Source organism: Tribolium castaneum, chromosome 9, assembly GCF_031307605.1.
Source record: "Tribolium castaneum strain GA2 chromosome 9, icTriCast1.1, whole genome shotgun sequence".
Lineage (NCBI taxonomy): Eukaryota > Metazoa > Arthropoda > Insecta > Coleoptera > Tenebrionidae > Tribolium > Tribolium castaneum.
In genome coordinates, this window is record NC_087402.1 from 11903196 (window position 1) to 11924780 (window position 21585).

Here is a 21585-nt window from a genome sequence, read left to right on the forward strand (position 1 = left end):
CGGAGTTTTCGACGTGAACTTTGGGCACATATAAATGGAATGGTCACCAGCTGCACAAATTTCGCACTTTGGTGTTGATGAATCGACTAATAAAACGGATCTAGTTTTGTGAGCAACACGATTTTTTGATTCAGTACCAAAAGAATAACTGATGCTTGTGACTTTTTGACTGAGTCTTATATCCGGCATTCACTTTCAATAAACTTTGTCAAACTGTCAAATTGCGGAACTTGAGACGGATCTAATGAACGTATATCCGCTTCGAAAGATTTTCGAGTTTGAGGATCAAGCTTGTCTAAAAATAATTGAAGCCACATAAGGTATTTCCAATCTTTTACGCATAAAGAGCGGAACGATTTTCGTTAAAATTGTCCAGAAGCTCACGCAGTTCGAGCGCGGACTGAGTCTTTAGTTTTGGCAACATTTGAATGTTGCACCAATAATGATAAGATAACTCCCACTTGTTTTCATAACGATCCGTCCAGGCCTTATAGGCAATAGGGTAATTTTCAGCCGTTAATTGCAGCCCTTTCATTAGGTTAAGCGGCTGTCCCGATAAACAGCTGAACAAATACTGAAACCGGTCAATGTTCGATAATTCAGTACGATCGTGAATTGAGTTATTAAAGGATTGGATAAACGAAGTCCAATCACTAGGCACACTTCTTATGGGAATTTAAAGACCACTCAAATTGGATAATTTTTATATCAATCGATACAACTCAAAAAGCTGATCAAATCATATCATTGCGCCAAACGTGTAGCTTGATTAGGAACGCCAGAAATCGCGATTGAATTTAAATTATTCCAATTGTTGGAGATATTAACTTCTGTCCGCTTAAATCTCTATTTCCATAAAATTGTCTGTTCCCTATACCTGACCCCCAATCCCCCAATTGTAGTAATACCGCAGTGTTGTAAATCTCGGAAATTTACAAGCTCTTTGTATTCACCGAAAAACCGCCCCAATGCTTTTCTTATGGGACAAATCTTTACTTTGATTGCAATTTCCCGCGTTCCCAATTAAGCTACACGTTTGGCGCAATGATATGATTTGTTCAATTTTTTATGACGCATCGATTGATATAAAAGTTACTAAATTTGAGTGGTCCTTAAATTCCCATAAGAAGTGTGCTTAGTCCGTCGAAATTTCTAAGTTTAATTTTCGGCAGTTGCAAACTAGAGCTTGAAAAAATGGAAGCCGCGCTTTGTTTTGCAACTGGACGATCGACTTCTGGAAAGTACTTAATGTATGACGCTTCAATCTTATCAAATGCATCAAAAAACCGTTTGCGCAATTATTCGGTGTCTAAGTCAGGTTCTGCTTGAGTGGCAACAAAGACAATAATTGACGAATGCAATGGCTCGAATTTATCAAAAATTGATTGGGCGCGTTGAAACCGTCTTTTTAATAGTGGCTTTAAGAGCCGTCCGGAGTGAAATCTCTTATGGGAGTTCCAATGATAATGACTACCTCTGTACCTCAAAAACTATCAAACATATTTTCATAAACTTGGTATCATGTAAAAGAATTTTTTCCTGTTTATCGGCCATTTTAGATATGTTATAGGTTACCTACAAACTCTAATAAAAGTAGAGAAAGTTTGACTAAGGTTAAAGATTTCTAGAAAACGCATTTTAAGAGGTTTTTTCGAATTTTTTAAATGGCCAATAAATTTATTCTTGTTGTTTAACCCGATAATTTCAAGTCCGATGAAAAAATGTTTGTAAATAACACCTCCACAGAGGTAGCCTTATTTGCAATCGAAAATTGAGTGAGCAAGAGATAATTTACAACTTTTCCATAAAAAGTAACCGCAAACAATTAGACCCGGACTTCAAACATAATTTATGATTGCCCCTGACGATACGAACAGATCTCAATACATGGCTAGATTTATAGGAGAAGATTTCAGAGATTGTAAAATTTCTTTGGGATAAACATTCTTTTGAATAAATGGGAATTGTGATTTCATTAAAAATACAAGGTACCTAAATAAATGTTTTGCTTTTATTTCTGGTACGAAGGACGAAAGTTTATTTATGAGAATGCATTTGAAATAATATTGGTCGGTCATTAATTACTCTGGTGATAAATAAATATTTAAATATTTGGGGAACGCTCCGTAAACCAGGTATATAATTCAGCCAGTTCCATGTAAACACGTCTTTGTCACTTTTTTCTGGGAAAAACGATTATTTGTCTCGAATTTGTGTACCTGAACGCACATGAGTCACTGACAGCCCTTGGGTTCAAAACTTAGGCCGCGCAAAAGACTTAATTATGCACTTGGTAACTCTTATAGGACTAGGTGTGCTGCTGCCGTTATACACTAAAAGAGTGCACAGTATATTAAAAAAATTATTTATAATATTGAAAAGCGAAGGCTTTCAAAAATAACAAAGGATAGGCTCTTTTGACGAAACAAATTCAGAAGTGGATTCAAAGATGCTCACAATATCACAACAAGCTGATATTGCACAGAATTGTACAAAGAGGAAGAGAGTGAATATATGCTAAAATTAAGGAAAACAGAAAAGGAAATTGAGGAGATTGAAATAGAAACTAGAGACCAAGACGTAGCCGGCCACTGGATGCAAATGCGACGAAAATTGCTAACCGCCTCAAATTTTGAGAAGATATGTAAATTAAAGAAAACAACAAGTGCTGCGGCTAAAGTAAAGCACTTACTCTACAATGTCATCTCGCAGAATGTACCATCACTAAACCACGGGAAAATCCATGAGATCGACGCGAGAAAGGAATTAGAACGGAAACTCAGTGAAGAATGGGGCGAAAACGTCGTTATTGAAGAAGGTTTTTTTTGGGAGCGGCGCCAGACGGCATCATTAAAAAGGAATGTTGGTTGAATTAAAATGTCCTTACACTGCTTACAAAAAAAACTTACTCCGGATGAAACCATAACAAAGAAAGTAATAAATAACGTTCTGGAAGGTGACTTCCAAAAGAATTTTGGAAATTAACAAAAACCATGATTGGTTTTATCAAGTACCAGGGCAATTACATATTGCAAATGAGAAAAAAAGCTTTATTATGTATGTTTATGGACTGGAGAGAACAAAATTAAAACGGAGGTAATTCAAAAAGAGGACGAATTCTGGATGCAAAAGATGTTTCCGAAGCTGGAACAATTTTACAAGACGGCACTACTTCCGGAAATAATTGATTTAAGAGCTTCTAGGAGTATGCCACTAAGAGACATAAATAGTAATTTTTGTATTAAGTGCGCGAAATGAGTGTTTTTTTAATGGCGCCTGAGAATGTTATTTTAGTCGAGACCGCCAGGTCGAGACCTAAAAGACATTCGAAGGCGCCATTAAAACATGAATTTCGCCACGAAATACAAACAACGTTTTTTCTACAGCCTCCAGATGAAGAAAAAAGTAACAGAAATTAGTTGGAACAAAATGGTCTGATAAATCGAGTTGCTTGCATGGTTACGATGATAAATAAAAGTGATAGTTGCGAAAAATTTGTCACAATAGGTATTTTTGTTGAAGAAGTGTGATGGATTTTAGCAGCGAAAACGAAATAGATGCAATTGCAAGCGCGGCAGTGTCGAATCTTTTGCCTGCTAAATCAAGACCGCAGTACGAAAAAACGTATCTTCAGTTTCGGCAGTGGTGTTCTATGAAAAAGATTGATCAAGTAACGGAAAATGTTTTGTTGGCGTATTTGGAAGAAAAGTCTACCACCTTAAAGCCACCAACACTCTGGGCCCTTTATGCGATGTTGAAAGCCACCTTAAACGTTAAAGAGAATATCGATACACGTAAGTTTCCGAAGTTAGTGCCCTACCTGAAAAGCAAAAGCGTAGGTTACAGAAGCAAGAAGTCGCAAATTTTAGACAAAGAAGACATTAGCAAGTTTATTAATGAAGCAGATGACAAGATATATTTACTGATGAAGGTAAACTTATCATATTAGTGTAATACAAATCAAAACAACTCGTTTTATTTATAGACTGTGCTAATTTTGGGTATATCGGGAGCCCTTCGACGTGAAGAATTAGTTAAAATGAAGCTAACTGACATAGAAGATAAACAGTCTGTCTTAATTGTGAAGGTGCCTGATACAAAAACCCACTGCGAACGAATATTTACTGTTTCAAATTTAGAAAATATAGAAATTGTCAGAAAATATAGAGCTTTGCGGCCTCCACGGGCGACTAGTGACCGTTTATTTTTAAAGTATACCAACGGAAAATGTGTGAATCAAAATGTTGGAATTAACAAAATCGGAGAGATACCAAGTTTGATTGCAAAGTGGCTTAACAAAGACGAACCTAAAAAATATACTGGTCACTGCTTCAGAAGAAGCTCTGCCACTCTTTTGGCGAATGCTGGAGGTGATCTAATTTCAATTAAACGTCATGGGGGCTGGAGAAGCAGCACAGTGGCAGAAAGTTACATCGAGGACTCTTTGAATAATAAAATTGAAATTGCCAATAAAATTCAACCTTCTTCCTCCACAGAAGAAAACAAAATCACTCAACCTTCTACATCGGCTTCTTTTAATGGCGAAAATAACTTTCATTTACAAGCGTCTTCACTCAGGCCTCTGGGGATAAACGGGGGCACGTTTTCGTCATGCACATTTAATTTTCATATGTCAAAGTAAATATCTATTATTATTGTTTTGTAATATTGTTCTGTATAATTATAAAACCTTTAAAACTACCTCTCATTATCGATCCGTCTCTTCATTTCGGTTGCTGTTGATGTCTTTTCGTGTTACTAAAATTGTAACAGAAATAAGTTGGAACAAAATGATCTGAAAAATCGAGTTGCCTGCACAGTTAAAAAATATTATTTTTTCACTGTGAAACCGTGAAAAAATTATATTTTTTCACAGTGAAAAAACGTCAAACTTCGCGCATAGGTAACCATGCATAAATGTCACGATTTTTTGACGGCTGTAGAAAAAATAAATTAATGTATGTACCTGAATAAAAGTTTTCATGTCATTGATTTTTATTTTCCTATTTGTTACGATTACGATTACGATAAAGTGTTAGTACTCAATCAAAAGTAAATTAAAATAGCAATGAGTACCTATAATATTATAATAAATAATAGAACTACAAGATAATATTGCTAATACATGATTGGTTACAAACTTGAAAAATTACGTTTGAGAGTTGAAAATGCGGCAAGTCACTCGCCTACGTAAAATTCCGAAATTCGTAATGAATGAAGAGGCTGGGTACCGGCGGTTATGGTGTCGCAAATTATGCGCTCGTAATAGAGTGCCTTTTAAGATTGCTGCCGATTCCAACTTGACAGTTGAACCAGTATCGTAAAATTCTGAAGATCGAGCTTGCTCCGGACGAGCCTTAACGATAGGTTATCATCGCAATTTCAATCAGCTGGTTCATCAGACTGTCCCGTTGAGCTCGATATTCCTTTGTTTTGACAGCCATTACTAACTAATAAATAATTTTGAATTGAGCCGAAAAAGTATCCGTGAAAGGAAAGCTATCAAAAGTAGGTAGTGTAATAAACCCTACCTAATAAAGCTTACGTTGAGACCCTTACAAACAGGGTCGTAAAGCGAATTTCAGTACTCGGATTTCGGTAATAAACTAATACCGACACGCAAAAATTCCTTGGAAAACCTTTGGTAAACACCGCTTTCAACACGTGTTAAACACCAAATTTTCCACAAGAGGAAGATCCAATGATAAAATAAATGTGATAGTTAAGATGGTTGCACTGCCTTGATGCGAAGCGCGAAACCAAATGAATTTAACTCATTTAACTTCGCGCTTTGGAAACTTTGTATTAATGCGTTATCACTAGTTTGTCGAAATTTTTATCAATTTTGCCTTTTAGAATAATTGAAATTTATTGAATTGTTTATTATGAAACACTGTTAAATTGTGTCCAGGTAACTAAAGAAAAAGATCAGGCATAAAATGAAACAAAAAAAATGGGTAAAAATTTTTAATTATAATGAATAATTTAAACTATAAATATAACTACTAATAATACAAAAAAAAATTTCATTTAAAATAAAAATGAAAAATTGCCCATCAAGCCATGGACATGGGGCAGTACCATGCCTCCACCCATGCCTCGACCAGGCCTATGTCCCAACCCACAATAAAATCCCACAGGTGCACATGGTGGCGTCGACCCAAAGGCTGAGGCGTGGTGGAGTAGGTAATAAAAAGCACCTCTATGTCCTCCACCACATAGGAAGGAACCATCAGCAGAATACGGTCGACCAAAAACAAAGAAAGCGCGGGGGGCTTGAGGATCATTAACCCCGAGAAATCGCGGCCAAATCCACCAGGTAAATAGACAGCTGAAAGTAGACAAAAGCCAATAAGAATCAAAATAAATCATTTATATGAGATGATTGGAAAATATTCATAAAATAATTAAATCAAATTACTAAAAGAGACAAAATAGTTATTTAATGATAAATCAGTGATAATTTTCACAAAAGCAGAAATAAACATTAACATATCATGCAACAAAAGGCACAACTATCACCTGCACTGTCAGTCAAAATGAGATGGTACTGTAGTGAGACCGTGATTGATGGTTGCTTGACATTTAAATTATTTACAACTTATTTATTTATTTAATCTTGAATTTTACTTTTGGTTCTTGAAATTATTTAGCTCGTCTAGTTAATTACTTTCCAAAAGGTTTCTTTCACTTACCTACGTTGTGTCTACTTGGCATCCGATATCACCCCTATAATGTTAATAGAGATTTTGATTTTAATTCCTAAGGGAATTAAAAAGGGTTCAGAATTTTTCCGTAACACAAGTCCGGATTCAAAGTAGTGTCAAAACGCATGGGAAAAGAAATTTAAACCACAAGTTTCCTCCAAAGTTATTTATTACAAGAAGAATGAATATTCCGTTGGATGGATTACAATAATCAATGGTTATAAAAGTTTGATCAAATTTGGCCAATTGTTATTTGTGTTTGTATGGTAATGTCGTCAAAAGATACCTCAGAGTCGTAACCACAATTCGTTTGGAATTAACCAAGTAAATAGTTTCGAAGTTGCTGAGTGATACGAAAGAGTTTTCTTGATTTGACTTTGATATTTAACATGAATTAATTTAATTCGATAATGTCCAAATAAATTAACCTACGTTTCAGACGATATTGTTCGAACTCATATGATCCAGGCAATTGACAACGCGTTTCTAAATTACTTGTACCAGAAGCGGATTATAACATACTCGCGGAATCTTTGATACGTGCATCGCATTGAATTTTACGCCCTAGTGCCGAAATTGTGTCTCCGGTAAAAGTCAGGTGATCAACACCTAGAATGAATTCCGAACACAACCCGGACACACAAGCTTTTATAAATCAATCTGAATAAATGTAGAAGTAATTTCTCTCTACGGGTTTCACGTACACGAGCTTTGACAAAGACTTGTTCAGAACTTTGTCATTTCACGATATCAGTTTATTACAGATAACCACGGATGATTATGTCTGCTCGATCGTCCGTAGTAGCCTGCAAGTACGTGGAAGTACTTGCCGTTGGGAGGGGAATTACAACGTCCATTCTAAGTACAATCGTTCTACTCTAAACCTATCCTTAACTAGCAAGAAATCATTCTATTTCGTAAGATTTAGGTGTATGCAACCTTAAATTATCTGTGTTACAACAGTTTGAATAGCACCGTGGGTTTTGGATTTAGATTTTGGGTGTGGTTGAATATTTGTTTGATGCCGTTTCACTCAAATTTGTCGTAACAAATTTATAAGTTTGAAGCAAAGAAGATAAAGAACTTTTAATATTGTAATTTAAAGGTGTGATGGTTGAATTGAAAAAATGGAATTGTTTGTTGCGAGTTAATTTAAGTTGAAAACGTTTTATTTAAGATTTATATAGCTGACGTAGTACGAAGCACAGGAATTTAAATAGTTACTGGTCTTTTTGGAATTTTCGATGATCAATAACTTTGTGGTTACGAGAAAATTTATGAAATGAATGATAATGATCACTATTTCGAAATGACTTACTTAAATGATTTAATATTATAATATTAAATGAATAAAAATTAATTAACCCTTTTGAGGGCCTACCTAGAAAATTTTAATCCTCCAAACTTAGGCGTCGTCAGTTGTTCCTCAGGAGTTACGGCTCGCAGCACGAGTTAATTGAACTGTGCCAGTCTAACGAGACTGGTGCGTGGGAGTATTTTTGAGTAAAGATGACTTTGAAATTTTGAACGAATTGGTAGCGTGGATTTGTTTTCGTTTTGGTGGAGATTGGCACCTTATTGAGTTCAGACGATCCTTGAGTTTGAAACAAAGGGAGGATCGCTTACCTTGGTCGCCGATCCGCCTGAAATAATCTCTCGGGGATCACTTCACAATGCACTCAAGAAAACACAAGTTTCTGCGAAACCAGCCGTTTATTTCACAACACTGACGAGCAAATTAGAGAAAGTTAATAATGGATACAAAAAAACAAAGAAAAAAAGACTAAGAATTCTCCTACTGATCTCGCAAACGTAATGGTCACAAGGACTATTCGATTTCGGAATCAAACAAGAACTAACTAAACTTCGGAATTTTGAAATTAGGAAAGCTCGCCTTCGGAGAGGGGCTACTTCCTAGACCAATAACTTAGAAGCATCCCTTGGCGGCAATTCCCGATCGGAACGTTGTTGCCAAATTTTTCTCTCTTACCCGAACTAACGCGAGGACCCAGAGAGAGGCTAGGTCTTTTGTAGTCCTTGTGACTTTGATGGATCGTCTCAACACTTGTGACGGTATACAATTTTTTACGAATAATATGAATCAAGAGATTACACGGTACCACCGCTTGATTTTGAGTACGTTCCATCGCCTAACTAAGGTAGCCAGGACCTCGCGACTCTCCTGTGAATAGAAAGGTCCTGAATACCTGTCTGGTCTGGCCGATCTTACAGCTAAACAAGTTGTACAATTACGTGAGGACCGCATCCATTGTATTTCTAGCATGTGGAGGCCAATTCCCTTAATTCGCGTCTAGTAATTCGGTTCCCTGGACTTGATTATCAAAGAGAAACTATTGAACCGCGATTCTACGAAATGACCACATGTCCCCAATAACCAGATGACGACCGTTTCGGTCATAGAGGCGGTCGTCGGGGGTGGTCGAACATTAAAGTTTTCTAAAGAGGACGGCACTAATTTTGACAAATTTATGATTTCCCGTACATGAACTTAAATGCTGAAAAAGACTGATAAAGTGTCGGCCTTCCGAGAACGCAATCTGGTCGACACTTTCGAATTTGATTCATGTGACAAATAACGGTCAAACTGAAACTAAAGAAACCGAAATTACTATTTCGTCTTTAACAAATAACACATTTGTTACAGAACTAACACTAATAAGATTTGTTTTTAAACTTATCCCACTAATCACTTAACTCTAGCACTTAATAAAAAAAAACTTAAATTTATTTATTTAAAAATTAGGATTAAATTCACTTATTTAAATTTATGAACACTAAAGGGTAAAGGAAGACTAGGCTTAAATTTATAAAAATTTAAAAGCAGCTCGAAATCGACTAACTCAGAAGGAAGTCAAAAATCGAATCCCCCTCAAAACCAAGGGCTAATCTTGCGTTAGCTACGCTAACTCGCTTCCCCCCCTACCGTTGTTAAGTAGTTTCCACATGTGCGGAATTATACAAATTTGACTCTTATGATGTCTTGGCATTTGATCAAACCTCGTTTAACTTTCTTAATATTATTATTAATTTAAAATTTGGGGTGTTTTCCGATTGGCAATTTCATTATTATTAAACATTAATTCGGTAATCGTTGATCTAAAATGAATACAATACAATAACAGTATGGAATTACCCCAAATATCCTGAAAGAGAAATTAAACTCCAAAATTGGTTGTTGTTAGGTCTGAAGTTGTTTTCGGAACTCAATGGAGTAAATTTTGTGTGACAACAAATTTTGTTTGTTTAAATAATACAGAAAATATATGGAAGAACCCCGTGAGGAAACTGCAATTTTGGTCGTACTACCCTTCGTTAGATGTGGCTCCCAGAACTTAACCGGTACTATTTTAACATTTTCGCGTTTTCCCCGAATTTCCTTTGAGATTTTCCTGTCTACTTTCCTCTTAGAATTATATTAGTAATGGATCAGCAATCGTGTCATGCCATGGAGGTAAGATAAAGAGGAGACAGCATCGCAGCACTTTCACTGTAGCGTGTTGTGAAGCCGATTAACGCCGGGAGAGGGGAATGCGGGACCAAGAGGGGACAATGTTTTCCTCCATCGCAGGTGCAAAAGGCAGTGGCGTAGCATATTTAATTGCCAAAAGGGGTTCATACTTCATAGAGTATTTTAGTGGGAAAAATTTTATGAAGTTAAAAGAAAACAAACATAAAACTGTAATTATTTTATTCTTGTAAAAAAGACATGTATAATCCATACATACAGAGTGTTATTTTAAACGAGCAATTACGAGTATCCCAGCAAATAAACAAAAAATTGTAAAATCCCAAAATCGATAGTAAGTTAGAAACAATTGACTTAAAAGACACAAATCCGTGCAGTTGACTCGGAATAATAAGCTGAGGATCTAGGAAATTTATCATTTGATCGTAGAATAGGTTTTCCATGATCTTAAGAACCAGTGAAGTTTAAGTGACAGGAGAATGGGATTTTTATGCGCTAATAATGTTAATAAAATAATAAATAACTTAGAATATAGAATAATAATAATTTAGAACAGGGAACAACAGAATAAATTTTCACGATTACAATAAAGTAAAACTAATTGATTTAAATGTTCCATCGTTAAACGTCGATGCTTATCCGTAAGTATATTTTTATCAAAACAAGAGTAGGCAAAGGCAAAAAGAAAAGTGTTGTAGAAAACATTTTATCCACGCAAGAATATTTGAGAGCGTCAGCCCGAGTGTTTAATATTCTTAAGTGGATAAAATGCGACTAAAACACAATGCAATACAACGTTTTATCCACAATCACCACATTAACAAAATTAATTAATTTTGAGTTAATCAAAGTTATATTAAAAATGTTTGTATTCGTAAAATGAAACTTTGCAGCTTTGTCTGGTAGTCATAATTACTAGTGGCAAAAGTGGAATGAAGTTACTTTATTCCACTAGTGGATAATAGGTCAGTTTCTATGCTTCATAAGTGTGGATAAAACTCCAGTTACAATGTGATTGTGGATAAAAACATTTACGCTTGCGCAAGAAGAACTGCACAAAATATAAAATATAAATAATTATATTATATGCGAATATATGGACCATAAGTTTTTATGCGGTAAAAACTCAATATATGAAGTTATATGAGAAATAAAATTAAGCGTTAAAAAACATGTAAGGGCAAAACACCAGTTACGTAAGGATAAAGGAATGAAAGAATAAAACCAGCCGTGACACCATCTGATCCAAACAGCAGTCTCCGGAAAATCAGCTACTTCTACTGAGTCCCAATTGGGAGGAGTATGCTTTTGTAGAAATGACATAGTAACCCAGTAAACAACACCAACGCTTGAACCGAGCTGAGATTGTACTTGGACTTGTGGTTGGTGGTAAATATATTAAAAGTACACTAAGAGGGTAGGTGTCCTCCTGTAAATAAAAGTTAACCAGTCTCGGGATGTTCTATTTTTTTTGTTTATTTATGAGATATCCACGGTGGCCCGTTAAAAAATACCCTGTAAAAAATTGTCCCTACTAACTGAGTCAGGTTTAAGCACCTTCTAATAGAAAATCAATGAAAATAAGATAAAAAACAAGCATTGTTTACTGGTTTTTAAACAGAATTGTCTTATTAAGACTGGTTCTTATTCTATCTATTTTATCAACACTTTTTCTAGCTTCGTGATGAATACGTAATTTAAAATAACCTTTTAATATTAATTTTACTAATTTATGGAAGTGGTTATCCAAAGGATCGTCATCATATAAATGATCTCCGAAGACATCCATGACCGACGACGGTAGATTACGCATAGTATTAACAATTAAGATTTGAGGTAAATTTTCAATATTTTTGTTAAAAATCCCAGTTGTTTTGTGAAAATATCGGAAATATTTTTCCGCATTTTGGCAAACGCTGACTACCATTTGCGACGCCCTGTAAAGATGTCGGTACTCTTTCTGCTGCTGCAGTTTAGAAAATGTCCTATCACCTTCCAACAACCGCAGACACTGCATACAAGTTACAGATTTGTTAAGAGACTTTACAACAAATCCGGAGATATACGACACCACATCTAAAACATAATCCGTTAAATCCCAAGACGAAGATTGGGATTGGAAATCAAATTCGTCCATATATTTTAACTCTTCTTCAAATGAAACAATGTTTTCTTCCCCACTTGCATTTGTGGTAACACCTCTACTACTGCAGTTTAAAATTGTTGTTGAATCTAAATTTATGACGTTGCCCGTGTCGCCACTTTTAATTTCGTGATGGACAATTAATCGTTTATATGCGGCCTCAAATTGTCTAGCAGTGGGATTATTGTTAAACCCTCCTTTACTGCGGATAGCCCCAAAAAATAATTCCAAGTGGTCTTGTGACAGCTTGTAGGTTGAAATATATTTCAAAAAGCCTTTTTCTTCTACATAGTGTTCATAATACTGGATAAGACTTTCTATACAAATCATAAAGCCTAAAAAACCTGTCTTCCGACCAGAATTTAAAATTGCTCTGTTATTTATTTTTAACTGCTTTATATATTCCTTAATCTCAATTAAATACCTAAAAAACTCGTTTTTGGTAACAGGTGAAAGCGGCTTTTTATAAAAATATTTAGCTAGTCTATTTTTTGAGTTAAACATATCAAATAAATCATTAAAAATTTTAATAAACTTCGCTGTTGCAGCTGCACCTATAAAATCAGTTTTCCCGCTTTCTTTTAAAAATAATAAAGCATCAGACACACTCTTGCTCAAGGTTTGGGCAGCAAGTCTCACTTTCATTTTTTCTTTTGCGAATTTAATGTGACGAGTTCTTATTTTTGTCCCGGCATGTAAACCTTCTTCACACTGTAACTCAACAAGTTTTTCCAGAAATTTCCATTCAATTTTACCACCATCGCCATCAGTAATTAATGAATATGTTGCCAAACAATTTCTTACAAGCTTCAGCATATGACAAGCATCTGGAAATATGAAAATTAAATCATCTGTGATAGGATGTTGAAACGACGTTTTAAGTGAATTGAATTCCGCAAAATCTGCTCCCAAAATTTGAACCATCTGAAAATTCGCTGGGGCTCCATCAAACGTAACTGATAATACAGTAACGCCACTTTCATGTACAAACTGAAGACATGACTTGACAAGCGAAGCTTTTTCACTGGCACATAAACCATTTAGAAGAAAATATCCAATGGGTATTTTCCATGTCCCATTTACGTTTACAAGCATAAAAACCAGAACTTCTTTTGCTTCTGGAAGTGTATCAGCACTAATATTTGTACCAATATCAACATATCCCGTAAATTTTTTTCCAGTCCATTCTATTTGTTTTCTGATCGACATTTCGTCGAGCACAAGGTTACAGACTATTTTATTGTTCTTACATTCGACATCTTTCGTTTTTATTTTTAAAGCATTTAACGCTTCTTTTGTCCACCCTGGGGATCCATCCACTGACTGATACCACTTTGAGATAGTGTTAAGATGCGGTAAAGATCGATTAAAAGTCTGTCGAACAAAGTTGTATGCTTTCGGTGAATAAAAGCTAAGCGTAAGAGCAAAGGATCTTAACGCTGGTGTATATTTCTGTTTTGTAGGCCCTTTCAACATTCGTCTAAAAATATCCGCAGCAGTTGAAGGCAACGATGACATAATAGTAGATTCAGCGTTTTCAGTAATCAAGCGTTTTTCCTTTAAAACATCTACAAGCGATTTTAAGGAATTTACTCGTAACCGTAATCTTCGCACAGACTGTTGCAACACTTTAACTTTTTTATTTTGACATTGCAATTTACTTTTCATTATTCGAAAATGTCGTTTTGCTTTTCTTGGTGTTGAAAAATCTGAGCTACTCAGAAATCCCACACTAAATCTTCTTCTTTTTTTGGTTTCACTTGTCGTAACGACACGTACTTGCTTAGTAAGTAATCTTTCAGTCTCAGAAGCTGTTAAAGTTGAAGAGGAAGGAAGAGACCGTACCCCCAAGGATTCACTTGAATCCTTTTGTTGAGAAAGATCAGAGTCTTTATGTACCTCCTGACTAACTAATCGTTTAGTCTCAGAAGCTGTTAATGTTCCAGAGGAAGGAAGAGACCGTACCCCCAAAGATTCACTTGAATTCTTATGTTGAAGGAGATTAGATTCTTTACGGAGTTCGTCCTCAGCTTCACTTGCGGTCAGGGTGCTGCTGCTAGATGACTTGAGAGTTGAAAGACCAGCTTCATCGTAACTTCTTTTATGTGATTTAGGAGATGTTACTGACGTTTCTACGCTTGTCGAATCAGAACTACTTAAATCTTTGTCAGTGGTATCAATTGGAATTGCTCCCTTTTTCAATACTTTCTTTTTAGTGACGCCCAGATACTCAAAATCTGTCTCTAGAAAATGATTTGCGCAAATTAACGCGTGTTTAGGAGCAGTTTCCTCAGCATTAAAAGGTAAACCAACACTCGAGAACCAGATTCTTCTAATACTTGGGTCAACTGGTATCCTATAAATAAATTTTTTTGTACATTGTTATTTCAGTAACAGTAACTAAATATTTTTGTTTAAAAATTTTGAGAATGGATATTAGTGGCATTACTAATCATTAAAAAACTAAAAAAAAAATTATTCTTACTAAGATGCAGCAGCTCGTAAACTTTGCAAAAAACGCATACATTAATATATGTTTGTAAGAAAAGCAAACCCGTTAACTTTGTTTTAAAGATATGTTTTAATATTTACATGATTTATTATTCAGTTGTTCAAAAAGAGTTGTAGGAAAACATTTTCTTTGAGACAAGAAAACCCACCATTTCAAAGAGAAAATTAATTCTGAAAATTGATATTTGTTGCTAAAGGTTTGAAACGGACCATACATGTTAAACTGTAGCTTTTAGACAAATTTTGTATAGAACGACTAATTTGTCAAATTGAATAGCCCTTTATAAAACAAATACCTACACCACTGACCTACAAGTACTCACCTGTGGAATGATAAATTCAAACTCGTGTTACTAACTATTTTACAAACGAAACACTGCCGTGGCATTGTTCTGTTACAATCAGTATATATTTTTTAGTCACTATAAACTCACTTTCACCACAAATTACGCTCAAATTCGCCTACTTCACTATTGTAAACAAACGGCCGCCATTATCCTTCACTGGATGTTCACTGGCAATATTGGTAATGCAGCGTTGTCGGATTGTTACTTAGTGCATCGCATATCCGGAAATCCACGAACACTCTTACCGCTTCAGCTCACTATGCAGTAACATACCAACATGTAAACATAGCCGATATGGCAACGTCAATGTTTATGTACATTAGAATGTGAAGTCTCGCGGACTTCACTTCCAAATACACATTGCGGAGCCTTGTGTCATGCAATTTTTTTGCTTACAATAATTTAATTAAATAGAATGATTTATACATCCGAATTTCGACGGCTGCGCCTTAAATATTAGGGTTAAATTTTACATCAAAATGTTCAGAAAAATTACCCGTGTTTTTCTAAACTACCGGTTTCGTGATCTGATTTTGATTTAACAAAGAAATCGTTAATTACGCTGCAATTTCTTATAAGGAATGCACATGTGTGCTTGTAATTTGATATTCTTTTAAAAGCTCTCTGTTCTGTAACGAATTTGTCAACACCCCCTATTCAAGCGGCACTTGACCAGCGTCGTTTTGGCTATGCTAATCTAGTTAACAGACATGAATTTCAATCGACCAATTCGTTCTTGAAGTTTTGCAACAATTTGTTAACAATTACGCCGAATAAAATGAATTATTCAATTTTATTCGATGACTGAAGTACACTGCATAAAGACTCAACTTTTTGATACGAAACGTTACGGGAATTTTGAATAAGATGAAATTTTGATTCTTTCTCGAGTTGTTTACTGATCATCAACGTGTCTTAAATTGGCTCATAAATTCCTTTCTTTTTGAAACGTGACTAGTTAATTTCTAAACAAAATATTGGATTTAATTTTAGGTTTATCAATAAATTTTGGCTATTTTAAACAAAAGTAAATTAATTATGCTTTTGTGAGAAAATCATTGGATTAGCTGGGCGACTGTGGTGCAGAGCCAGGCCGTCGCCAACCCCCATATCTTTGCATATCCACTTGTTAAAACACATGGCCTTTCGACCATCCAATTTGGCGATTTATAACGATAATTTTCTAAACATTTTAATGCTAACAAAGGAATAAATAAGTTAAATTAAAATTTGTTGAAAACTTTTGAATTGAAGTTGAATTAATATTGCCAAAGAACTAAACGTTTAAACTGACTCCGAATATTTTGCGCTGGTTAATAAAATAAAATTTTAAATACCGCGATCATCACAGTACTTACCCATGATTAGTCCGTTTCAAATCAACTGGGGAAACTGAACTAGCATTAAATATGAAGACACTTTTTAAGAACGCAGAGTTGGAAGGAGGAAGGGTAGTGTCACGTGATTGTCCTTATCTTTTATTGAAATATTTACATCAGACACTAAAATAATTTTCTAGAGGGTAAAAATTGTGAAAATTCTCAATAATTCTATAGTCCACAGGTTAAAGCGGAAATGAAAAAAAAAGTTTATAAAGTTCGCGTTACGAAATTTACATTTAAATCAAATCAAAAACGGCTGAAAAATATGGAATTTTACAGCTGAACTCGTAACGAATCCATCGTTGTAATTAAGATAAGACAATCTAATGCATCCGTTCCTTTGTAGGTGCCGTATCCAAACGGACACAATAACATAAAATTCGTGGATCGCGAAAACAAATAAAATTACTGCGAAATTTAGAAAAATTCTGAGTTTGCAAAACATAAATTAACTTCGAAAAAGCGTATTAATCAGGTAGGGTTGCGTTCATTCACAAAGACGAAATGTCCGGTTCACAACCTTCGATTCACGATGATGACGACCTTGATCGTGAAGGTGAAAATCCTCGACCAGAACTCAATCGTCAGGGAGGCGACGGTAGGGCTGGAGGACCACTAGGGTCAGCGGCGGCTGCATCTCATTTGATACCCACATATTCAGGTGAAGGGTCGGTAAAAACCTTTATCAGTTTTGTGGAGGATACTGCAGAGTTAGAGGGGTGGACAGAATTGCAAACGGTCAAGGTGGCTCGTCTGAAATTGCAAGGACCAGCTCGACGCATGGTCGAGTGGAATGAAGAACTGCGAGGCATCGATTGCACTTGGAATCGATTAAAAGCTGCGTTGGTTCACCGCTTCGAGAAAAAAATCTCAGCCGTGGACGCACTGCATCAATTTCGCAAATGCAAACAGCGAGTTAGTCGAAAAAGCCCTACTCGAGGAGCAAATTGAAGACCGGCTGAAGAAGAAAACAATGCAACGAGGGATAGATGCTGAAGAAAAAACTGAATCCGGTCACGGTCAACAGCAGGTTCAGAGGCGCTCTTATCAATCCCAACAATATCGTCAAATTACATGCTTCGGTTGCGGAGCCAGGGGACACTTTAAATCGCAATGTCGCGTATGTTTTACCTGCGGGAAACCGGGTCATTACAGTCGGGATTGTTTTTCGCGTAATCGCCAACAAAATACGGCAAGAGGGCAGGGTCGCAACGAAAATAGGAACGCGCCCTTAAACGGGAACAGGGCCGTGCCCCAATCGCACGGTGCGGCCCGCACCAGGAATTAAAATCCGACAGTAATACCTCTCAACCCCGTATTTGTAACATCAAGATTTCCAAACACAACTCCATCTCTCTTATCATTAATGAATGCGAGTCAAAAGCTCTTATCGACACTGGGTCAGACATCTCGCTGGTCAAATATTCTGTTTTAACCCCGGATCAACTTAAAACAATTACCGGAAATAATTTCATACTTAAGGACGTGCAGGGAGCGATTATAACAAATAAAGGACAAATTGACTTGGACATACACATAGATTATGATGTTGTGATTAGACACGAATTCATCGTGGTAGAAAATGCAATACGATTCAAGGGTTTAATTTTAATAGGGTTGGACTTTTTACATAAATTTAAAGTAAACACTTGCTGATCAGAAAAGATGGTCGAAATTCTGGGGTACAGGATACCTTTAGAAACGGAAGATCAAATACTCATGATTAATTTAGATAATCTCGCAGATAAACGAAAGGAAAAGTTTGCCGGCTTGAAACACGCGGATGTGATGACTAACGTTGGCGCCAATATGAGTAATTTTCAAGATGTGAATAAGAATTTGATGAACCATGAAGAGGTTTCCAATTTTGTTGCACCAAAGGACCCTCGGACCACTGTAATCCGCAAGGAGCAGCATAACGGACCGGAGGATAATCTTGTTGGTACAAGTGACGTGAAAAGTAATGAAGAAGCTATCCGGATAGAATTTGATAGGAAGTTGGAACAAGATGAATTAAGTATAAAGACGGTTATAGATGAAGATAATGAACATACATCCACAGGAAAAAGTCTATCTTTTATCACCCTGGTACCAAACGTGATAAAAAAGTAAAAAGTAGAGAAGAAATAAATTCAGACCATGCATTTGACAATACGACCAGAGTTCGATTAATGACCGAAATATTAGTAACGGCTCGAAGTCGCGCACTATGTGTGGGCTTACTTGCCAAATCCTTAGAATCAGACGTAATCATCATTGAACCCCACGAGAAGCAACGACACGAAATATTAACAGCTCGCGCTCTCATCAGAAATCAAAAAGAAATAAATGTTCAACTATTGAATCCTAATCATGCTCCCATTAAAATACAAAAAGGTGAAGTAATTGGATTAGCATATACCCTGGAAGAAACCCTGAGTGAAGAAAAGGAAGAAGTCATCACCAGGAAACTCACCGTTGATTCTGCAGAAGTGGAAGAACTTCTGAAAACGTTAAACTACCCTCGTTACGACACAAACTTGTGGCGACAAAAATTTGAAGAATTAATAGCGGAATATTATGATATATTTCGTGTACCAGATCAACGATTAACCAGTACCACGGAAGTAAAACATAGAATTATTACAGAAGATGTACCTCCAATTGCGAAAAGACCTTACAGAGTACCTTATCATAGAAAGGACATTTTGGATAAGGAAATCCAAAACTTGTTGGACAATGATATTATTCAAGAAAGCACGTCGCCTTGGCCAGCTCCGGTAATTTTAGTGGAGAAAAAACGTCACCCAGGAGAGGAATCAGAATTCAGACTTTGTATCGACTGTAGGGAACTAAATAAAGTTACAAAACCGGATTTTTCCCCCTACCACTATTGCAACATACTATTGATCAATTAACCGACTCATGTCTATTTTCCATAATGGACATGGCAAGTGGTTATTTTCAAGTTGAACTTCACCCCGATGACAGAGAAATCAGTGGATTTAGCACCCCCACAGGACATTACGAATTTAAAAGAATGGCGATGGGGCTACGAAATGCACCCAGTACATGGCAGAGGCTCATGTACACGACATTCTCGGGGATGGTCGGTCTAGAATGTCTGGTTTACCTGGATGACGTTATAGTATTCAGCTCATGGGATTGTACGGAACATCTTGGAAGATTAAGGAATGTATTTGAAAGAATGCGAAAAACCAATCTAAAGTTTAAGCCGACTAAATGCAATTTCATGCTCGAAGAAGCCAAATACTTGGGCCACATAATTTCTGCCGAAGGAGTAAAAACAGACCCAGAGAAAACAAAAGCTGTTGAACAATACCCACTTCCTAAGAATCAAAAGGAAGTTCGTGCCTTCTTAGGACTTTGTGGTTTTTACAGAAAATTCATCCATAATTTTGCAGCTAAAGCCAAACCTTTAACAGAATTAGTCAAGAAGGACACTAAATATCAGTGGAAGCAAGAACAGGATGAAGCGTTTAATAGCCTTAAGCAAGCCTTAATCACGCCACCAGTACTCAAGTATCCTGATTTTCGACGGCCTTTCATTTTAGCAACAGATGCGTCGGGAGTTGCTATCAGTGCAATTTTATCGCAAAAATACGAAATCGAACATCCAATCTGTTATTCAAGCAGAAGCTTGAAGGACGCGGAAACCAGGTACAGCACAATTGAACGGGAGGCATTGGCTATTGTTTGGGCTGTCAAATACTTCCGTTGTTATTTGACAGGTGCTCGATTTACTATAATTACGGACCATCGACCTTTAAAATACCTTTTAACAATAAACGAACCTAGTTCACGCTTAGTCAAATGGGCTATGTCCTTAACCGAGTTTGACTTTGAAGTTCAATACCGTCCAGGAAAACAACATCATGTGGATGCTTTTACCCGCTTGGAATACCCGCAAGAGGAAATGTCGATTCAAGCCATACAACAGGATTGTACTCCAATTATCTATAATCTGGAGGAGATCAAGAAGGCCCAAAGCGAAGATAAGGACATTCAATCCTTGTTACTACAAGAGGGGTACTACCAATCTCCTAATGGATTATGCTACAAGGAACGACTGGATGGAGAGCGACACGATAAATTACTGGTGCCCAAAACAATGCAAAGAAGAATCCTTCAATTGTACCATGATTCTCCTTTTATGGCCCATGGGGGGCGCACCAAAACAACTGAATTACTCAAGCGTGAATTCTATTGGAAGGGTATGACAGAAGCCGTGAGAAAATATTGTGAAGGTTGTGATTCATGCAACATCAGGAAAAATCACCCGATACCAGCGGCGGAAATGCAATCAATGCCTGTCCCCACTTGTACATTTGGACTTGTTTCAATGGACATCGTGGGACCATTTAATGTGACCAGTAGTGGAAACAAATACATTTTAACCTGCATGGATTACCTAACAAGGTATCCTGAATGCATGCCAATAAAAGACATGAAAGCAGAAACCGTCGCTAGAGCTTTCATCAATAACCTGATTTTACGGCATGGAACACCTAGAATTCTTCTAACAGATTTTGGGACACAATTTATGTCCGACTTATTCACTGAGGTTTGTCTAAAACTTCAAATAGAGAAGATTCAAACAAGTCCTTACCGTCCTTCAACTAATGGTGTGATCGAAAGAATGCATCACGTTTTAAAAACAATGCTTTCTCATTACGTTACAGAAGAAGAAAGTGATTGGGACGAGATGTTACCTTACGTTCTTATGGCCTTTCGAAATACAGACTGATCCAGAAATACTGAGTCTGTTGGCAACACTGGACTTAAATTTTTAAGGATACCAATGGAGTACTCTTCCAGTTAACAACATTTTAACATTCTTGTCGGGTTGTACGTTAAATAATTGTCAAGAGAAATCGAATTCGGTTACAGTGTTGCAAATTACGAGCACAAATACTTTTAAATGTGTTGCCAACAGACTCAGTATTTCTGGATCAGTCTGTAGAATACATGATGCGACAAATGAATCACCGTTCTTTTTAATGTACGG

General features: G+C 36.3%; 1 protein-coding gene and 1 long non-coding RNA gene across 5 annotated transcripts; one reads left to right on the top strand and one right to left on the bottom strand.

Annotated features, from left to right (window-relative positions):
* The first annotated feature begins 2134 nt into the window (after positions 1–2134).
* Positions 2135–4701, top strand: LOC135267143 (uncharacterized). 4 transcript variants are annotated; one of them, XR_010335462.1, is made up of 3 exons: positions 2135–3931; positions 3986–4087; positions 4140–4701. XR_010335462.1 is itself a non-coding variant. In XM_064358995.1 (3 exons), exons 1-3 carry the CDS (start codon positions 3530–3532, stop codon positions 4640–4642), a joined length of 1014 nt encoding a protein of 337 aa, XP_064215065.1. In that variant the 3' UTR covers positions 4643–4701. The 4 variants fall into 4 exon arrangements, 2 of the variants coding, with proteins under 2 accessions (XP_064215065.1, XP_064215064.1); XR_010335463.1 differs by having other exon boundaries at positions 2135–3794; positions 3847–3931; positions 3986–4701; XM_064358995.1 differs by having other exon boundaries at positions 3530–3794; positions 3840–3931; positions 3986–4701.
* A 5700-nt stretch (positions 4702–10401) lies between these two features.
* Positions 10402–15562, bottom strand: LOC135267090 (uncharacterized). Its single transcript, XR_010335360.1, has 2 exons — positions 15172–15562; positions 10402–14693 (listed from the first exon to the last, which is right to left on the bottom strand). It is a non-coding gene; the product is annotated as an uncharacterized LOC135267090 (long non-coding RNA).
* Positions 15563–21585: the final 6023 nt, after the last annotated feature.